The 21,034-nt window shown below is 44.1% G+C and overlaps 1 protein-coding gene across 5 annotated transcripts in view; it reads left to right on the forward strand.

Moving 5' to 3' along the window:
• Positions 1-21,034, forward strand: part of CUX1 (cut like homeobox 1) — a 336,917-nt gene that overhangs the window by 175,410 nt on the left and 140,473 nt on the right. For all 5 annotated transcript variants that reach the window (XM_087815583.1, XM_087815584.1, XM_087815586.1 and 2 more), the window contains exon 4: positions 11,050-11,128. In XM_087815583.1, the coding sequence (XP_087671709.1) occupies positions 11,050-11,128 (79 nt within the window). The remainder of the gene's footprint in view (positions 1-11,049; positions 11,129-21,034) is intronic.

Here is a 21,034-nt window from a genome sequence, read left to right on the forward strand (position 1 = left end):
TTACATTTTTCCATTTACATATATTATCTGTTCACAAAAATAGTATTTTAAAAATCTTAGGTAGGCATTCATCATCTGTGGTTTACCTGTGTAGGGGTGGGGTGCAGCACCACCCATTCTGAGGCCTTCTGGGAGTAGAAGTGGGAGGCTCTGGCCCCAGGGGATAGGATGGCATACTGCCAGGCACATTTTAGCCACTCCTCAAATGATTTTATTGACCAAGTGAAGGAATGATCACACTAGTAAGACAGGCAGACAACGCGTCCCACCTCTAAAGTACTCTGCTGTTTGCAGAGATTTTCCTGCTTTGAAGCTGTGATCTGCCTTCCTGTGGCTTCTACCTGTTGATTCTGGGTTTGCACTCTGGGCAAAGAGAAGATAGCTAATCTTTCTTCCCCAAAAGAATCCTTTAGATATATGTTGACAGCCAGAAAGGGCTTTGTACGTGAAAGGGCTTTGTAACCTGGGAAGGAAGGTAGAGATACTTTCTGCTGTTTTTATTGGCTTCACTGTTGTTGTCAGGGTGTCCTCTGCCACAGGTCTTTTCTCCATGACCTGGCATCCTCATCTCCCCACTCCTTCTTCATGGCACTGTAGTCCTCTGGACTTCTCCAGTTTTCTTTTCTTAGAAACTCTGGGGGTTAGCGGGGACTTAAGGAATACTTCTGTCAGTGTATATTCAAGATGCAATTTTGTGTCATTACCCAGGTCTGCACTGCATTGCCTTTTTTTTTTTTTTTTTTTTGGTAATTGATTTGAGAGAGAGAGAAAAAACATCAGTTTGTTGTTCCACTTATTTATGCATTCATTGGTTGATTCTTGTATGTGCTGACAGGGATCAGACCTGCAACACTGGCTTATTGGGACGATGCTCTAACCAACTGAGCTGCCCGGCCAGGGCCTACACTGCATTGCCTTTGTAACCAAAACTGTCCTGTGGGGTTGTTCCTCCCTGCTTTGAGCAGTGTAGGGATATTCCAGTAAGTCCTGTTCGGTTCTCTGTGATGGAGCATATCATGGACATGATTCCTCCTCACTGAACCCCATCTGCTTGTCACAAATCATGAAGGAATGTGACTTTAAGAAACAAAGCTGGTGGTAGCAGTGGGCTCCCATGCCTGTTTTCAACCTCTCTTTTCTCCACATTGCTCCAGAGGTGACCAGGGTGCTGGGAGAGGGGCTCCCTCCACACTAGGTCTTCTCTGGTCTCCCCATGGAACTCTCACAGTGGCAGGATGAGCACTTAACAAATGTTAAGTAAATGTGTACTTAGCGGAGAATTACTGGGCTCTGCTACTGTGATCTTCCTTCAGAAAATATGCCTGTTCCCTTTATTGGCTGTGTTCAGTTAAAATTAGAACTCCGAAGCTGAGGCTGCATCCGCGTCTGTTTTGGACAGGACCTTGGTCATTCTCTCTTGACTTCTAGTATTCCATGTGGCTCTTCAAATCATGTTTTGCTCTTGAAAGCATTCTGCAGCCAGATAAAACTCTTCTCTCATGTCCTTGCAGCTCTTACTGATCCTTATTGGCCTCCAGTCCAGCAGAGCACATCGATTTGAAAATTCTTTTAATGGGCCGTGTTTATTTCTAAATCATTAGCTTGTAAATTCCCAGGGTATAGGCTAGTGGATTGTTTCTGATTGCACCATTGCCACCATGGTATCTTAAATATTGTTTAAGTGTTTATGTCCCCCAAGACTGTAATCGTTTTGGCTTTCTGCTTGGTTTGATAGCAGAAAGGGACAGTTTATGGTGTAGAGGAAAGAGAATACTGGATTTGGATTTTGTGAGGAAGGTTACTGATGTTTACTTAGTTTCTATATACTCCGTACCGTACCAGATACTTGATTTGCGGGGTTCTCACTGTTTATTTCTATGACACCTTAGCAAGGAGGGAATTATTCACCAAACTGATGAAGAGACTAAGGCATAAAGAGTTCAAGCAACCTGCCTTCAGGTCATTCAGCAAGCAGGGCTGGATTCAAACCCAAGTCTGTGTTCCTTCAAAGCACATGTTCTTTCCATGGACAGCTCAGCCTCGGGCCTCATGCCTCAATGCACAGTGCTGGATGTCACCATATCCTTGGTGGGGGGTTCATATCCTTGCTTAGAGGCCTGCTTCTGAGTGGTTTGGTCAGTTTCTGCATCTGAAAAGTGGTGCTGCCAGTATGGTCGCTCCTTCACTATTCACAACAACCAAGATTTATTCTCCCCAATTTGCAGACAAAGAAACTGAGGCACAGAGAGGTTAATTCAGGGGCTGAGGCACTATTCCTACGTTTGTGCTGGAGCTGGGATTAAACCCTGCTTTTCCGACGTTGTATCCAGGCTTTTGGCCCTGGGTGGCACTGCCCTGCCTGTGCGTGGCAAAGCTTAGGCAACACCCTGGAAAGATGAACCTTTTCCATTTCAAAATACACAGCAGTGGGTAAGCATCGAGACCAGTCTTTCTGTTTCATAGTTTTTGGTGATCCCAAGGCTCTTGTAAAAGTCCATGCCATTGTCTGCATCTATGCCTCATAGCTGGTGTGACAAGGCTCCCTGTGTGTGGCCTGTGGGGCTAGACCAGCTGGGCAGTGCTCGGGCGCCTGCAGCAGCCCTCTTGTTGTACTCCAGTGTGCAACTGAAAGCCTCCTTTCACTGTGAGCTGAGTGTGCAACAGTGGTGGCACACAGACCAAGGCCACCCTCAGGGAGGTTTCGGAGTCACCAATGTACAAACAGCATTCAGTAAGAAAAGCAGCCACAAGGGTATTCCATGCCCACCAAGTGCTAGGCCCGGTAGTAGGCACTTTGCACACATTCCTTTTTAATCCTTTTCTCCATGGTTTCACTTTCCGTGGTTTCAGTTACCTGAGGTCATAGTCCAAAAAGATTAAATGAAAAAGTCCAGAAATAAACAATTCATAAGTTTTCAATTTTGTGCCCTCCTGAGTAGCATGAGCGACATCCTACCCCGGACGTGGATCATCCCTTTGTCCAGCATCTGTATGCTGTAGACTCTCTGCCTGTTGATCACTTAGTAGCTGTCTTGGTTTTCAGATCAACTGTTGCAGTATCCCAGTGCTTGTGTTCAAATAATCCGTATTTTACATAATAGAACACATTTACATAATTTTTATTACAGTATATTGTTACAATTGTTCTATTTTATTATTAGTTATTGTTGGTAATATCTTACTTGCCTAATTTATAAATTAAACTTTATCAGAGGTGTGTATGTATAGGAAAAACACATGGTGTATATGGGGTTCAGTACCATCCGCTGTTTCAGACATCCAGTGGGGGTCTTGGAATGTGTCCCCCGAGAATATGGGGGGGTGACTGTACTTACCAAAAGCCCATGAAGAGGTCTTATTTTTCTCCACTTTAGAGATGACATCACCCAACTAGTTCATCTCCAATCCCGAAGCCCCTCCCTCTCCCACCTCACCAGGGTGCTCTTGTTCTGACAAGAGCAGTTTGCTGTTCCCTAAACTAGATCAGAGCTTGGCTGTCATGACTTTCCACTTTTTAGACTAGACTAAACTCTGGTGGGTAGTAAAAGCTTTCTGTAAAGCTTTTAATTATAGGAAACAGCCTTCTTCACTCTGATCTTCCAAAGTAATCAATGCCGCAGAGTTCAGCAGTGAATTTCAAGGAATCCCTTGGCCTGTGCAGCCTTCTCTGTCTGGAATCCATCCTTGTTCAGACACTTCTCAGGCAGCCTCCTGTGTTAAAACCTGGGTGCTGGGGACAGATAGAGGAAGTTTCCGCTGCCACAGCCTGGAAACAGACCACAGGGAGGTGGAGAGGAAGCTCACAGACATGAGTCATCAATCACGCAGTGTGAGGAGTGGGCAGAGAGGGATTTGCAAAGAGCTCAGGTGGCCTGGGGAAGTCTGGAGGACACCACGAAGGAGGCATCCCCTAGACTGACTCATGAAGGGAGAACTGGATTCCCTGTGCCTGGGGGAAGGGCAGAGGACCTAGGGTGTAAAGCCCTGGAGGCATGAGGGGCATGGCGTGTTGAGGGGACCAAGGCTTGCAGTAGAAAAGCATGGTCAGTGGGCAGTGTAAGTAAGGGCATGTGGGAAAGGTTCTGGAGTCCCAGCCTAAGGGTGTGGATTGTAGTCTGGGAGTGAGGAGAAGCCATTAGGGTATTGTGGCCACAGGATAATGACCTAGGGCCACTGTGAAGGACATATCATGCCCCGTGGTAAGGAGAGGCCGTAGTTGGAGAGACCCACTGGGATCTTGCCTGCAGTGTCCAAACTAGAAATGATGGGGAGATTCAGTTAAGGCTGAAGCATCAAAGGAGGGAAAGAGATTTTAATTCTCAAATCTGATTTCTGAGGCCAAACAAGCAGGGTTTCTTGGTTGATTGGTGGTTAAGGCTGGAGGAGAAAGGACTTACACCTCTGTAAATATTACAGCTTTGTCCTTTTTTTCAGTTCTAAGGAAAGCGTCTTCCAGGTAAAATTCAGGCTTGTACCTATTCTCCCCACATTTCCTTCCTCTGCAGAAAACTGGAGACTCCTATTGAAAATTCAGATAACCATCCCCACAGCCTCAAACCCATCCATTCTCTGAGTTATAGGTGGGTGAGGGATTTTCTATAGGGAATATCATTTTGAGACATAAGCATACCCCTAAAAAATTGTAGCAACCCACTGTAAATGCTGTTTAAGAGTCTTAACAGGTAAATTCTTTTTTTTTAAATGGCAGTTTCTTTTGTTCAATAGCTAATGCTTTGAATTATCCTCTAATGGACCCTCTGAAATTTTGACGCTTAATTTAGACATATCTGCATGATGTTTCTCCTTATAAATACTTCATGGGTCAATAATTATCCCAACACTGAAAACTAGCTCATGAATAGTTCCATACTATTGTCATATCTTCTGTCTCATGTGTTTCTCCCAGGGTTCCTACAAGGCAAGCATTCTTGTCATTCCCTTTCCTTAGACGTAGAAAATAAAATTCAAAGAAGCAGAGGGTACATAGCTGGCTCAGTATCCCAAAATGCATGGTGAAGCCATGTCTTAAATCCAGTCTTCTGGTCTCCAATCCGGTGCCCTTTCTACTTTGTCATGCCATCTTCCCCCCTGCCCTACCCCTGGCAAAAATAATCAAGCTGCAAAACAAACAAAAACTCTTTGGCCCTCATGATATTGGTTGTTCATTCTTTTTAAAAAATATATGTTTTTAGAGAGGAAGGGAGAGGGAGAGAGAAACATCAATGATGAGAGAGAGTCATCAATCAGCTGCCTCCTGCATGCCCCCTACTAGGGATCAAGCCAGCACCCTGGGCATATGCCCTGACCAGGGGTCGAACCATGACCTCCAGGTTCATGGGTCGATGCTCAGCCACTGAGCCACACCGGCCAGTTTGGCTGTTTATTCTTTATTTTTACTTTGTGCTCTCTTCTTAGAGATGTGACTGTCTTTTAGGATTTGAAATAGACTCCTTTACTAGATCATGCCACAGTAACAAGCAACCCCAATCTCAGTGGCCTATGGCAATGGAAGATTATTCCTTTTTCATGTTACATGTTGGCTATGGATTGATTTGATGCTGGCACCATGTGTTGTCTTCGTTCTAGATCCCAGTGGAAGAAGCAGCTCCTATCACTTCATACTAGTTCTCACAGCAAAGAGAGAAAGTACAATAGCTAAACCACACAGTCGCTCTTAAATCTTAAGCTCAGACATGGCAAACGTCACGGTCACTTATACTCCATTGGCCAAAGCAATTCACTCGGTCAAGCATGATATCAGTGGGGCCCGAAAGCACCCATGTGGAAGGTGCTGTTTCACCACAAGTCACATGGCATTGGGCAGAGATATGCAGTGCCTCCTACAGGGTGGGTGGACAGTGATTGGGAGCAATAATTTAACATACTCCCCAAACTTCACAGTGCAACTCTCCTGGCACCAAATGGTTGGGCACTCTCACCCTTTCTAAATCTCAGGGGACTTGCAGTTGATTTCCATGAACTTGGTCTCCAAACATGGCCTCTGAGTTTTCATACCACTGTAAGCAAATATTGATTGTTTGAGATTTAGAACATTTATATAGACCTTTATTTTTAATTTAGTTGATGTTACAGAAAAACCAAACTCAGGATTATAACATGATATTGCTGGAAGGCTAAATGTTGGATCCTGGAAACTTGCAGTAGAAACCCCTGGGGTGAAGCTTGCTAGAGCGAGGACATAGCTCACCACACAGAGAGCATACTCGAGTGTGTGCAGTGCACTGGCTCCAGCCAAATGGCTGTCCTCATTTCTGCACACGAAAGAAATGCTTACTGAACAAAGAACTCTTTACATATTAAGCATTTTCAGAAATATTTAAAACTGGATACGTTAACCATTTACTCACTTGTTGACCAATTTAGGTACATTTTTATTCACACTACTGTGAATAAAACCTACTGTGTCTAGTCTTTGGGAAGTAAGGCTGTTGAGGCAAAAGCATAGTTTGGGCTTTCAAGGAATTTAGGATCTCCTAAGGGATTGTTATCTTCCATTCTCGAGCTATCCCATATGGTGATGGGAGTGGCTGCAGCAGGGAGATGGATCAGCTGAGCCTCAAGGATCAGAGGAACATTCCAAGGAGGCGCCTTCCAGGCTGCGGGGAAATTGCTCATGTATTCAGGGAACTGGGAGTAACCCGGGTGTGGCTGGATTGTGAGGTGTGGCAGGAGGGGAGGCTGATCCCTGGAGCAGAACAGGTTTTACCCAGGGCCAGTACCTGAGCACAGTCAGAGCTTTTCCACATCTGTCCCAGTCCTGCCACCTGTCTTTGCCCTTCCTCAAAATGGCTTTAAAGGAGGGGGGATGGTACACAGAATCTCTCCCTAAGGCTGTCTTTCCAGATTAAGTAGCCAGAATGTCTAACTTCAGTTCCTACTTTTAACCATCTGTGCCTTAAGACCTCACCCCAAACCTCTTATCATTCACAGACCTCTTCCCCCTCATATGAGGGGCTGTCACGATGACCCCTGGCTCACCATCTCAAAGGCAGCTAGCACATGGGCCCAAGCACCTGCAGGGGTGGGGGGGGGGGGGCATGAAGATGAGGATGGTACTCTTATTTCTACCTAACTCACTGAATGATAAGCAGTCAGATAGGGCTCTGCTTCCCAGGCTGTAGCTGTGGATACCAAGAGGAAAGCTCTTGCACATGACAAAGTCACTGTCATGGAGCCCTCCCCTGTCCAAGCAATGAGCTCATCTAACCACCCAGTCTTGGGAGGTGGGCGCTGCCGACCTGCCTGGCTCCAGAATCCACCTTCCTCCCTCCGAACTCAGAACCCTACCAGCTGGAGGAAACCAGGCACACACATTCTGGGGGAAGTGGGGCTCACCCTGGGCCTCAAAGCATGCATAGGTCTTCAGCAAACAGAGATGCAAGCGAAGGGCACTCAAGTAAGTGAACACACAGAAATAAGATGTCCCAGGAAGCAGTACCAGAAAGCCCGTCACAGAGAAGAGGGAGCTGGCAGAGGACAGATCAAAACCCAAACTCCAAGGCCTGGTCCTGGACATGGGGAGGAGTCAAAAGAGCGAACAAGCATAGAAAGTATCAATATTCCTAGAATCAACAAATTCTTCTGGGGTTGAAGATCTTATAAGGGGACTGGAGGGACCTCATCAAGTAGAACCTCAACCACATGGAGTACTCGTCACCTCTCTTAAGAAACCTCATAGTCCAGTTGCTTAATGAATTAATTAAGCTCACTGGCCCAACCTTGATCTCTCAGGACTGGGTTTGCATTTTCTTTCCTTTGTAGAAAAGGGAACAGGAAGAGGGCTCGCAATCATGGTCCCTGTATCAATTTGCTAGGGCTGCTGTAACAAGGTACCACAAAGTGAGCGACTTAAACAGTAGACATTTATGTCTCTCAGTTCTGGAGACCAGAAAGCCAAGATCAAGGTGTTGGTCTGATTGGTTCATTCTAGGACTGTGAGGGGACATCTGTTCCGAGCCTCTCCCCTGGTCTTCTGGTGATCTTTGGTGGTCCCTGGCTTGTAGACACATAATGCCATTCACTGCCTTCATGTTCACATAGAGTTTTCCCTGTGTGAGTGACTGACTGTGTGTCTACATTTCCCCTTTTTATAAGGACAGTCATATTGGATTAGGGCCCACCCTAACAACCTCATCTTAACTTGATCACCTGCAAAGAACCTTTTTCCAAATAAGATTACATTCATAGGTATTGAGCAAGGCACAGTTCAACTCATAACAGTCCCCAAATGTGCTGTGTAGAGTACCAGCCCCCACCTTTATGTCCCATCAACAACACAGACAGGAGATTGAAGATGGCATTTCAGGATCCTTCCAGGTCCCATTCTTTGTCCACCACAGACGTAGCCACACTTTGTACACTTAGAATCCCTGAGAAGTGAGGGCCTCTGTGTTGAGAGATATGGAGAGCAGCCAAAGTATCTGCTTTCTGGGCAGATACTTTGCTCCCATGGGTACACGCTCAGGTGAGAGAGAGACCCAGCACACAGGGTGTGTTCCAGATATCTGGAGAGGCAATTCCAAATCATTATTACTCAAAACATCTACAAGGGTGAGAAGAAGTAGGGTTACAGTTGTTTGTGTGGGAAAAGACATGCAGGTTATGATTATTACAATAGCTCACAAGTGTAAAGCTATTTTGCCCACCCCAGTGGTTAACTACAGTTGAAATAGTACTATTAAGACATTTTCCAAAATTTGTAATAGATATTGTAAAAGATTTATGATGTATTAGTAAAAGAAAGCACAATATGAAATTTTACATATGGTTTGATTTCAAACACAAGGTTTTTAGCAGCTTTATTGAGATGTAATTCACATACCATATAATTCACCCACTTACAACCTGCAGTTCATTGATTTTACTATATTCATGATGTTGTGCAACCATCATCGCAATCAATCGCAGGACATTTCATCCCCCCCAAAGAAACCCTGCCTCCCTTAGCTGTCATCCTCCAAACCCCACCCTCCATTCCCAGCCCTAGACAACCACTAACCTACCTTCTGTCTCTATAGTTTCCCTACATGCCTACCTTTCATTCAACTGTATATTTTTAAATTAGAAAAAAAATTGAAGGGAACTACAGATCAGACAGAGGATGACTTTCACCAGTGAATAGCAGAATTATAATTTTAATTTTCTTCCCTTTATTTTTGGTATTTTTCTAATTATACAATGAGTATGAATTGCTAATCAGAAGGAAAAAGTCATTTTAATTTTAAAATAAAGAGAACTGTTGTCATATTTAAGTAGTCTTTGCGGATTATTCTGAAAACTTCTCCAACATTTAAATCACAACCTTATTTTACTGGGGGAAAATGTGTCCAAGTTCCAAACAACTGATTTCAAATAGCAGCTTTGGAGCACAGTTGTTAGAAGTGGAAATGCTTGCGTCGCACTGGTTTGCTCTGCACTGGATTGATTCCTAAGACCAGCTAGCCTGTGTCCCGCTCCTCAGGGTTTTTCCCTCCTTAATCAGGTACCTGTCTCAGCCTTCAGCAAATTGTTGCTTGTCTCAGGTGAGAGGCCTTGTAATTAAACCACATCCTTTTGCCTCTTTAATAACGTTGGAAACAGAGTATAATTCTGTGAGGGGACGGAAGGAATATATAATTTAGTGTCCATTTCCTGAGCCAGTATGAACTTCGTGCATGTAGAGTCTTGCATGCTTCAGGTGTAAAAAGTGATCTGTTGTCTCAGCAAGTGCGTTATGTGAGCAAAATACATACTGAGTCCTTCTAAAAGTCAGAGGCTCTTTGGAGCTGTGTCTAGCATACTCGGGATTTCCATAAGTCACCTTTCTTTGATGAATAGACTTTACACTGGAGGGAAACAAGCTTAGCTGGGTTAGTTTGTGAGACAAATTGGTCCAGTCCACCATCACAGAAACTCATCCGTTGCCTTTGCTAGAAACCAGGGCTTCATCCTTGACTCACCTGGTTCCTCTGTGCCTCATATCAACTCAGCTGGACCCTGATCTCTCTGATTGGCCTCCTCTCCTCAATCCCCACCCCAACTGCCCTGCACATTACTCACCTGGGCAAAGGCAGCAGCCTCTGAACATTTGCCTCCTTTCTGCCCCTTCCTGACCAGATGCTGAAGTTCATCCTCCATGTGCACCAACAGCCCTTCATAATCTGATCCCCTTACCTGTCCAGTCTCGCCACCCACCAGTCCTCCCCATGTGTCCACGTTCCCACCCCAGCAGACCTCCATATTCCCTGGTATGTTACTGCCCCATCCATGGGTTCTTAATCTGAATTCCATGAATAGAACACTAGTGGATATGTGAGTGTCCTTAAAATAGAATGCATAATTGTGTGTTGTGTGTGCGTGTGCACATGCGGGGGGTGGGGTGTATTTCTAGGAGGACAATCCTTGGCTTTCATAAAATTCTTAAAGATGATCTATGAATCCCCAGATTTAAGAACTGTTCTGGGTGTTTGAATGTGCTCTTCCCCTTTCGTGGAGTATCTCACCTTTCCACCCTGGTGAACAGCTCCTGAGGACCACTCAAACACCACCTACTCTCCTGCTTGATGTCCCTTTCTCTTCGACCCCATTGCTCTCTGCTTACCCAGCACTTTCCAGACGGGGATTTCATTGCTTGTTTACATACCTGCTGTCCCTTTCTGCCCCACCTCCAGCAGTGTCCAGCACACAGTCAGCCCTTAGTAAATACTGGCAGAAGAAGGAAAGAGACCAGGAAGGGCGCTGGGCCATTTTCTCAATGAAGAACCACACTCAGTTGGGTGATAGTACAGAGTGTTGAAAATAGCTTCATCTCAAAAGCCCTGCCCTTGACTTGCACACCCTCAGGAGTGGGGCCCACGTGGTTTATCTTCCTTTTGTATGTTTGCAGACATTTCCTCTAAGAAGTTGAAGGCCCAGCTGTCCAGCATTTACATGGAGAAATCAGACTTCCATTTGCCATGGGAACTTACTAGATGTGTAATGATTTTTAAATTACCTCTTGACAAATATTGAGCTCTTTGTTTTTCTTTTCTTTCTTCCTTTCCCTTTCAGATTGATGCACTGAGTAAAAGAAGCAAAGAAGCTGAGGCAGCCTTCTTGAATGTCTACAAAAGATTGATTGATGTCCCGGGTAAGCCCATGCACTGATAATCCACCAGTGGGCATTGTGTCTGGAGAGTTGGTGGGTTTCAGGCTTATCTGTCTCAGCTTTCCTAAGAGAATTATGCCATCATTGGCAACTTCCCCATGAAACCAAGGAGTTCTGGAAATGGGAACTCTCCAAAACCCAGACTTTGGGTAGGTATGGAAATTAGATGCACTTTTGTTAAAGTCATCACATAACCACCAATGAATGCTTTTGCAAATGTGAAAACTCAAATCTGTGGGGCTACCTTTAGCTTTGGTATAAAATGCTGCCCATTTCACAGGGAAGAAATAGAACCTGTGTATGTGCTATGCAGACATCGTGGATATTTGTGCTTCTGGGTTGACTGATTCCACAGTCAGAAATAGCCCTGATAGGGTACCTAGAATACCTCACTCCCCTCCCTGGTCATCCAAGGAACCAGTGACCACTGGCCAAGTTATTCACTTAAGGTTTATAGCCACGGGCAAGCGGTAGCCCAGTTAGCTATAACTAAGGACTGTGTGTGGATTATTGACATTATTAGAACTATTTTAACAAAGCAAAGCAGCAACAGGTCTCCTTTACATCTGAACTTGCATTCTAATTCAGGTCCCCTGTGGACTCTGCTGTACCCTTTGGGAGCTGGGATTAATAGAGGTCACCCCAAGCAAGGGACAGCAGAAAGCACTTTGGACAGGAAGTAGGGAAATTCAGATTCTCTTGCCAGGGCCTTGTTATGGGGTCTTTATCACATTCCTTTTCCTTTCTGGACCTCAGTTTTTTCATCTTTGAAATGGAACAGTGTGGGGGAACAGCCTAGTGGTAGAGAATGGTTTTCTTTGTTCTAAACTTTTGCTGTCATGGGAGCTATTCAGCACTTGGTTCCAAATTCTGGTCTTTTGACTTTCTGCAAGAGTTTGTAACCAACTAGAGGTTCCCTGAAGACTCTGGCTGAGGTTCATGAGAGGGCTCCTTCACAGCAAATAGACCATTGGATGCCCAGGGTGCTGTCTTTCTCGGGTACTGGCACCTTGGTGGTCCCATTGGCGTGATGTTGTGCAAATGCAAGTTTTGGTTGGTTACTTAGTTGAAAGGGGTCTGGCTTATTTCATCTTTGCCAAAGACCCAGAACCTTTAACTGCTGTTTTCTAACTAACCTACACTCTCCTTTTTTAAAGTCCAGTTTTTACCTAGGTTTTCCCTTAGTGAAGTTTCTCAGCTGGGCAGCCACTTTAACAAATTGTTGGGTTTCTTTTTCTGCCATTATTTTCTATCCTAATTTCCCATAGAAAAAGATGAGACCTTTTTTTTTCCCCCATCAATGATCTTTGCCTGAGCAGACTTTATTCATGTTCACATATTATTTTTATCATAATATGGGCAGATATTTACATTCTGTGGGGGTTTTTTCACTTAACATTATACCATCAGCATTTTTCCCATATTGATGTTCTTTGTAATTATCATTTTTGGCTAGAGAATTAAAGTTTGCAGTTTCGATTTAAGATGGTGGGAGCAAATAACGTTCAGTGTTTTCTGTAATAATAAAAGTCAAGCATAGTCCATCTGCATACCACATAAATCACTTTTACCCACATCCCAGGTATTTCTTTCTTACAAATGCTGTGGTCTGACAAACAGTTCTAACAAGTTGTTTGAGAAGCTTGAGTGGAGCTTGGAGCACTCTACCTGTGTTTTGAAGTCTTGCTGCTCAGATGAAGTAATCCTGTGGCTGAGGTTTACAGGAAGGGCCTGGTCAATAGCATTGCATTTACTGACAGTCACACAGTTGTGGGGAGTCAGGTGCCTTAACTGTCTGTGTGCTTCAGGCTTCAGTCCCGCCAAACCCAGAAACATTGGTGGGGTACGTTAAGTCTTCTAGTTTCAAGAAACATCAATTGATGCTATCTCAGAAAACTACAGGAAGCTCTTGAGAATAATGGGACCGGTATTTCAAGTATGTGCCATGTGGCCCAGCTCCAGGAGCCCAGGAAAGCCAACCAGCCACTCCAGGAAGAGGCAGAGCCAGAGTCGCATGCCTCAGAGAGTGGCACAATAACCTGACTGAACCATCCCCACTTGCCACCTCTTCCAGAAGTTTTGTTTGTGGGTTTTCTTGCTTCTTATCTGCTGATTCTACTAGAATGAAAGCTCCTTGAGGACAGCTTGGGTTTATCGCTTTATGCCCAGCACCTGGAGCAGGGCCTGGCATACCACAGGTGTGACATGTTGAACAACTCAATGAGTTCATCGACCCAGAGCCACCCTGGAGTCCTTCACAGCTGAATTCACGAAAGGTCACATTAGTAGCTCTGAAAGCTTTATCTCTGCCCAGTCCTCACTTTTGAGTGTCAGCTTGCATATCCAGCAGCCTCCTGGACATATCCCCTGGGATGGCCAATGGGCACCCTAAAACCACCCAGTGTCCAAAGGAAACCGTGTTCTCCCTGAGTTCCTTCTCTTAGGAAGCAGCACCATCTTCTGCCCAGCTGCCCACACTGAGCACTGAGCCACCAAGTCCTGGCCATTTTCCCTTAGAATGTTCTCGATTCCATCCACTTCTCTCCATCTCAGCTTCTGCCTTCCACTCAGTTCAGTCCTTCTCATGTCTACAGTAGTTCAACACCAGACTTCATGTTTGCAGGATTGCCTCCTTCTAGCCCATTCTCCACACTGCCGGCAGGCCAACCCCCTTCGTAGCTCACCTCATCTTACTCCTGCAGATGAACCTGTTGAGATGCTGCTCCCTGACCTCCCAGGTTTGGCTCAGGTGTGCCCTTCTCACACACACACCCTGCTCCTCGCAGCCTGTGTTTCCCTCTGTTACAACTACTTGGGACTCGGCTGTTTTCCTTTCTGGCTGAGCAAAGTGATTGGGGCAATGTGGTTTTATCCCCAAATATTTCCCTAGTGTCTACCCCAGTGCCTGCCATGTAGCAGAAACTCCATTAAATATATGTCAAATGAATTAATGGATCAGATTATTTCTTCAAATGCTTTCTGAGGTTTTTTGGTCTCAGGTTTTAATTGTTTACATTGAACCATATTTTAGAGGTTGACACTTTCAATTGAGGGAGAGCACGTTGGAGCATGCTAGCAACCTAAATGGCAGGAGAAAAGAATGTGTCTTTCATTGAGTTTGAGCCGTTTAATAGCTCTCTGAACTCTCATTTTGCTTGGTGTCACTCTATAAAGATTTACCTGCCTGCACGGACATTTATATGACACTTAGCATTTGGGGTTCATCAGACTAGCATATGCACTTCAGAGGCCTTGGGTTTTGTGGCTGGTACTAATGTCCAAAAATCTGTGTTTGGTTTAGCAGCTGTCCCACTGGCACCCCAAGCTTTACACACTCAGCATCAAGCCCCGGGATCTCCCTCCACACCAACCCACTTCCCTCCTGCTCTCCTCTCCTTCACTGGTGTCACTCAGCTGTTCAAGGGGAAAGCATTGGAGTCACCTAGCTCTTCCCTCTTCTTCATTGTCCACATCCAATATCCCAAATAATATTATTTTTCCTTCCAAAAGCTCCTTCTTATTAAAGACACTGAATAAACATTTAAACACACACTCATCCTGATGAGTCCTCTGAACAATTAAAATAGTAAAGATTCTATGTATATGTTCTTTCTCCTTTGCTACCAGATCACTCTGCATTCCCTACTTAATTTCAGAGTATTTTAAGATACTTTTTATTATAAATATTCTGCTTACTTTAGCCAAAGCACACACTCCTTCCACAGTGCTGCGACCCTTATTCCCTGGGATTTCTCAGTTAGCACCTTAGACGCCGCCCCCTCGCTGTGTCTCAGGAACCATGCTGAGCTGCCACAATAGAGCAGTGAGCAAAGCAGCCAGATAACTTCCTGTTCTTGTGGACTTTAGAGTCTGGTGGGAATGTGGGCATTAAAAAGTAATTACACAAGTAATTATTGAATTTTAGGTGTGGTAAGTGCTTGGAAGGCAGAGCCCATTGGGCATAAGAGTGTAGAATGAGTAGGATTGGGCAGGCTCAGGAACAGATGCCCTGGGGTAGTGAGCTTGGTGAGCAAGGGAAGAGGGCAGTAAGGAGAGTGTCCAGGTACTGTATCATCTAAACCAAGACTCTGTCAGTAGTCAGGGTGCGCTGTTAATAATTATACCCCCGAGTAAAGGGCATACACCAGTGTGGTCACCCAGCTGCAAAGGGGCCTGGCAGATTATGTGAAGGACTCTGGACTTGAACAGACAAACCATTAATGAGTTTTAAGCAGGGCAATAATATGACCAGATATATATAATAAAAAAGTCATCCTGACTGCAATTTAGACAACAGATTTGGAAAGGGGTCCAAGGTGATATGGGAAGGGAGAGATGAGGTTTCAGGTGGCAGGAGTGAAGAGGAGAGAAATGGATGGATTTCAGCTGTATGTAGGAGGTAGACTGGATGGTTGAAAGGTGACTAGTGCAGCTTTAGCCCAGAACTCAGTTAACACGGCTTATTTTCTTCATCTCTGGGTAACAATACTTGTTTACATGGTTTACTTGTTTATATGGCTTTCAAAATTAAAAGGAAGACCAACAAAAAGTTTGGAGATTTAGCCTCCTGTTCCTAATTCTGTTATCATCTCTAATTGTTCTTTTAATTGAAAATGTTCTTTGTCTTCATTGTCAACATCATAGCAATAGGAGAGTAGTTTCAGATTCATAAGTAAGTTACAATTTTATGTCATTAATCTAGGTGGCTTCATCTGTCAGTTTTATCAGGGATGTAGTTTTATATCATAATCGTGTATATGATCAACAGAGAAAGCTTAAACTTGCAAATATTTAAATTTTTTATTTTAATATCCCTCTGATTGAGATTTACACTTATTTGCTAACAGTTAGCCATGAGGAAAAGTATTGTAGCCATCTGCCAACAACATGACTTGGTAAGGACACCTAGGCGAGCCCCCTCTCCCCCAAATGGGGAGTTCCTCTAACCAGGAGGCCAGTGTCCTGCATTGGAATCTATTTGTGGGTGAGAACAGAGTTCAGTGACCACCTGTCAACAACAGTGATGCTGGGTGTGCAAGAAAAGGTTAAAGGTGTGCTGTTTAGTTATTTTCATGCATTCCCTCGGCCAGCACTTGCTGCAGTCTGTTGTGTGCCAGGCCCTTGACCGTGCACCTAAGATACAAATGCAGTTGAGACTTGACCCCTGCCCTGCCTCGATGTCTGTTTGGGTGGTGGGAGACTCTACTGTACTTTTTAGAAAATATTCCATAATTAAACAGATTAAGTAGGCAGCCTCCATCCCTTACTGTAATGAAGCAAGAAATAAATATCTCTGCTCTTAAAATGTGACCCTCTCAGATAGCTGGAAATATTCTGAAATGACCTCCTTAAAGCCTCTTGCATAGCTGGAATTTTATTGTGCTCTGAGTACAGTTATGATGGCATGCATAATCTGCCAGAAATTAACCTTGTGTGGGTGACTTGCTCTTGCTTCTTGATAATTTTCAGATTTTTTACAATGAGCATGTATTTATTTCAACAATCAAGGGGAAAAGCTTAAATCAGTAAAATATTCAACTTGAGATCTTAGTCTCTGAATAGCCCTTATTAATGGGTTACAGATAACTTAAGTGGTGGTCATTTGAGTATTTGTCCACACTTAATAATTTCTGTAAAAGACAACTGTGACTTTTTTGTTCCAGAAACGTCTTGGTAATGGCTTTTTTTTTTTCTTCTTTTTTTTTTTTGGCCCGGGTTGGTGTGGCTCAGTTTGTTGGAGCGTCGTCTCGTATACCAAAAGGTTATTCAATTCCCGGTCAGGGCACATACCTAGGTTGTGGGTTCAGTCCCCAGTAGGGCATGTACAGAAAGCAACCAGCCCATGTTCTCTCTCACATCAATGTCTCTTTCTCTCTCCCCCACCTCTATAAAATCAATATGCATATTCTCAGGTGAGGATTAAAAAAAATAACAGTGTGGGTTTTTTAAGTTCCTAGAAAGGAGAAAAAGAGACAAAGTTGGTGGAGCTACCACCTGTGCATTGGTATTGCAGAAGTTTGCTTGGTTGCAGAGTTCCTGGAAGAACCTCTTTGCAAGTTCTCTTTGCCTCTATCTGTGCCCCCTATATAAAGAGAATCATCTTTCACTCCTTCCTAAGATGTGGTTTACGTTCTACAGACACAAACCCTTCAAACACAGAAGCAGTGCCTGGAAGAGTTTATTTTAAGATTTAAATCTTAGGAAGCACATTACCAATGGTATAAAATATTCATTGATTCACGTAACACTGCTAGACCTCAATGTTTCATGATTGACTACTCTTACTTTATGTCCATAGAGTAACTAGCCTGCGATTGTTGGTAGAAGGTGTTAGTTTTCAGAATTCCTGAAAGAGAACTGGCTTTAGAGAGCCCATTCTGTAGGACAGTCCATTTTCAGAACCCACACCCAAAAGCCCCTAATCTGAGGTGCTCCTGGGGCCACATTTCAATTTGGATTTAGGAAAACCTTCTCTCCTGATGAATAACCCCATCAGCCTAGCATTTGAGAATCCAGAAATAAAGTGGACCATCACTTTTGAGAACTACTTTTTAATGCTCCTTCATGAGAATAAAATAGTAATTCAGGCCTTTGTACTCCTCACTCTGGTTTGAAGTGAGGACACACTATTGGTTACAGTTAGAAAAAACTATTCTTTTCATTCTCCTTTCTTCTTCCCTGTCTGTCCCCTACTCAAGGATCCCATAGCAGGACTCCTGGAAAAAACTGTCAAAATCTTACGATTTAGCCCTGGCTGGTATGGCTTAGTTGGTTGGGCATCTTCCCATGCACCAAAAGGTTGCTGGTTCAAGTCCCTGTCAGGACACATGCCCAGGTTGTGGGCTCCGTCCCCAGTAAGGGGCATGCAGGAGACAGATGATCAGTGTTTCGCTCTCACATCTATGTTTCTCCCTCTCTTCCTGTCCCTCTAAAAATCAATAAAAAGTCTTTTTTTTTTTTTTTAAATCTTGGGATTTGGCCGGAAGTACTCCTTGCTTCTCATACCAAGGTTTTAATTGACGAGCCACTTGGTGGCATTTTTGAAGGCTCTAGAAATGTGGCTGCTCCAGCTAGATCCTATGAGGCTATTCCATTCCATGTATTCTAGGTCTCCTGGTGTTGGCAGAGGAGCCAATGCCCAGACCCCTCCAGAGAGAACTCTAAAACCTCAGGTGCCCAGATGGCAGGATTCCCTTTACATATTCTCAGTTTGCCTTTATGAAACATTTTCATTCTGGGAATCAACCACTAGCGCCATAATGGAATTGAGGTGGAACCGGGGCTGCAGCCTCAGAATGAAGGTGTGGGTTGCCAATGCCCTCCTGCCTCCTCCCTGGGCTGCAGGACTGAGCTGCTCCAAAGTAGCCTCGAGGACTAGAGGACAGGCATGCTTTACACAACACTGGGATCCAGACAAGGAGGCAACTTTTCTCACTCTCCTTGGCCAGGTTGAAACGAATTTGGGGCCTGATCAGCCTCTCTGTTTTGCACACCATATGTCTGCAGGCTGAGAAAATAGCTGTAAACATTCTCAAGAAAGGCAAACGTGACAAGATGGGTGTCTGAATTGCTTGTTGCTGCATTTGCACGCTGCCCCAACTCAGGGCTCTCCCTCTGTCCCTTGATACTGGGCTGTAGTGTGAGAACTCACTAGCTGAGAGGGGGAATCCTTGGTTTGCTTGCGTGGGGCAGTGTGTCGCCTCTATCCCCCCTTGCCATAACTGGGGTGGTCCTGGCACACTTGATATCTAGACAGCTTTTCATCAGTTGCTCATCAGCATGCTAATTGCTGTATGACTAATTATGCCCTGAATTCCAGTTGATTTTCTTAATGAGACAGCTGGGTTAATTATGTAATCGTATGATTACATTAGCCTAGAGTGCCCTGGCAAAAAGTAGCGTCTGCCTCACTGTGATGTCATTGCAGGGATGGCACTCACAAGGGGCACATTCACCCTCTGGCTGATGGCAGGAGACAGCCTGCAGAGCCCTCTGTGCAAACACGGGCTTGGGTTTTGTGAGGTTGGTCTTCTCAGTCCTCACAATATATGGAAAAGCAGCTCACCACTGGCCTGGCCTTCTCTAACCCACCATGCTCCCCACCCCCTCCCCAGCACACCCTGGACCCACCTAATCACCCCATCTAATAGGAAGCCCTGCTTTCCAGCCTCTGGCTCTCCTTAAAGTCAGCAGTGTCCTCTTCTTCCGGATTCTCTGCACCAAGATGGTGGGGTTTGTCGGTGTGTGACAGTGACCCAGGGAATCCAAAACAAAACATACCAAAGTCCCTGGAAAACCACTGTAAGTTAGTTTACAGAAAGTCTGCACAGCATAGACTGGCCCCAACCTTATGCCTACTGTCCCCGTACATGAACCATTTCAGACCTCTCCATTCTAATCTCCACACATCTCATATTTTACTGAGAACATGCGTGTGGTCAGACGAGGATGACATCTTCCAGCCCGACCAAGTCTCTACTCCCCATCATAGCAAAAGTCCTCTGAGAGTCAGTTATGCCTTCTGAACTCACCTCCACCTGGTTACACTCCTCCTTCTCAGACTTTTGTGGCTACCTCTCTTCCTCTGCAGGACTCAGCTTTTTCCTTTTCTCCACTTACATTCTCTCCCTAGGTGACTTCTGATGTCTGTTAGGCTCAAACTCCACATGACAGCAAGAGAACAGGTGATTTCCCCCCACGCCCTCCCAGGAAGGTAAATGGCCTCACCATTCATGTAGTGGTTTAGGCCGCAAATACAGGAGTCAGCCTGAATTCCTTTCCCTCACACCTTATAGCCAGTCTGTCAGTAAGTCCTCTTGACTCAGCCTCTAGATAATATCCCAGATTTGACCACTCATCATCACTTTAGCTGCCACCATTACCTCTCACCTCACTGGCTCACCACCTTCACTCCACCTCCTCCCGTCTATCCTTTGCACAGCAGCCAAATGGGTCTAAGTGGTCTGTAAACTGCTTTTATTCATACACCCCAACATATCCACCTCAGAGCAGGAGCATTGGTAACTCTAATATTAGGGTTATAAATTCAAAATTTTTTAATGAAGTTCTTAGTGTTATCTTTTACCTTTAGGTCTATGATGCATTTTGAGTTAATTTTGATGTATGGTCTAAGGTAAGGATCAAGTTTCATTGAAAAATTAATGGGTGGTGTATGTGTGAGTTTTTTCTGGACTCTCTATTTCATTGATCTGTTTATCTATCCTTACGTTAATATCATACTATCTTGATTACTGTAGCCTTATAATCAATCTTGAAATGACGTAATGCAAATCCTTTATCTTCGGTCTTGTTTTTCAAAATTGTTTTGGCTAATTGAGTTTCTATATAAATTTTAAATTTAGCTTGTCAGTCTAATTGTACTCTTCATTAGAGAGAACAGAGTTTTGGAATCTTTATTATTGTGAACTTTTTCTTTCAGTTCTGTTAGTTTTTAATTCATGTTTTTTGAAGCTTTATTTCGGAGTATAACTGCCTTTGGGAATGTTACATCTTCTCATCTTCTCTTTTAGGTTTATACAGTGATCTTCTTTATTCCTGGTAATATTCCTTGTACTAAAGTTTTCTTTTTCTGATTTTAATATAGGCATTCCAGCTTTCTTTTCATTAAGTGTTTTCATATTATATCTTTTTCTGTTCTTCTACTGTTAACATACTTTGCTGTTAAATAGTTAAATTGCTTTTCTTATGAACAGTTATATCTTGTTTTAATTCAGTCTGGCAGTCTGCCTTTTAAGTGAAATGTTTGATTTTTCACATTTAATGTAATTATGTATGTAGGTGGGTTTAAGTCTACCATCGTTCTGTTTGTTTTCTGTTTGTCTTACTTTAAGTCTTTTGTTGTATTTTTCCTGCTTTGTTTTGATTATT

This window comes from Miniopterus natalensis, chromosome 3, assembly GCF_054644295.1.
Source record: "Miniopterus natalensis isolate mMinNat1 chromosome 3, mMinNat1.hap1, whole genome shotgun sequence".
Classification (NCBI taxonomy): domain Eukaryota; kingdom Metazoa; phylum Chordata; class Mammalia; order Chiroptera; family Miniopteridae; genus Miniopterus; species Miniopterus natalensis.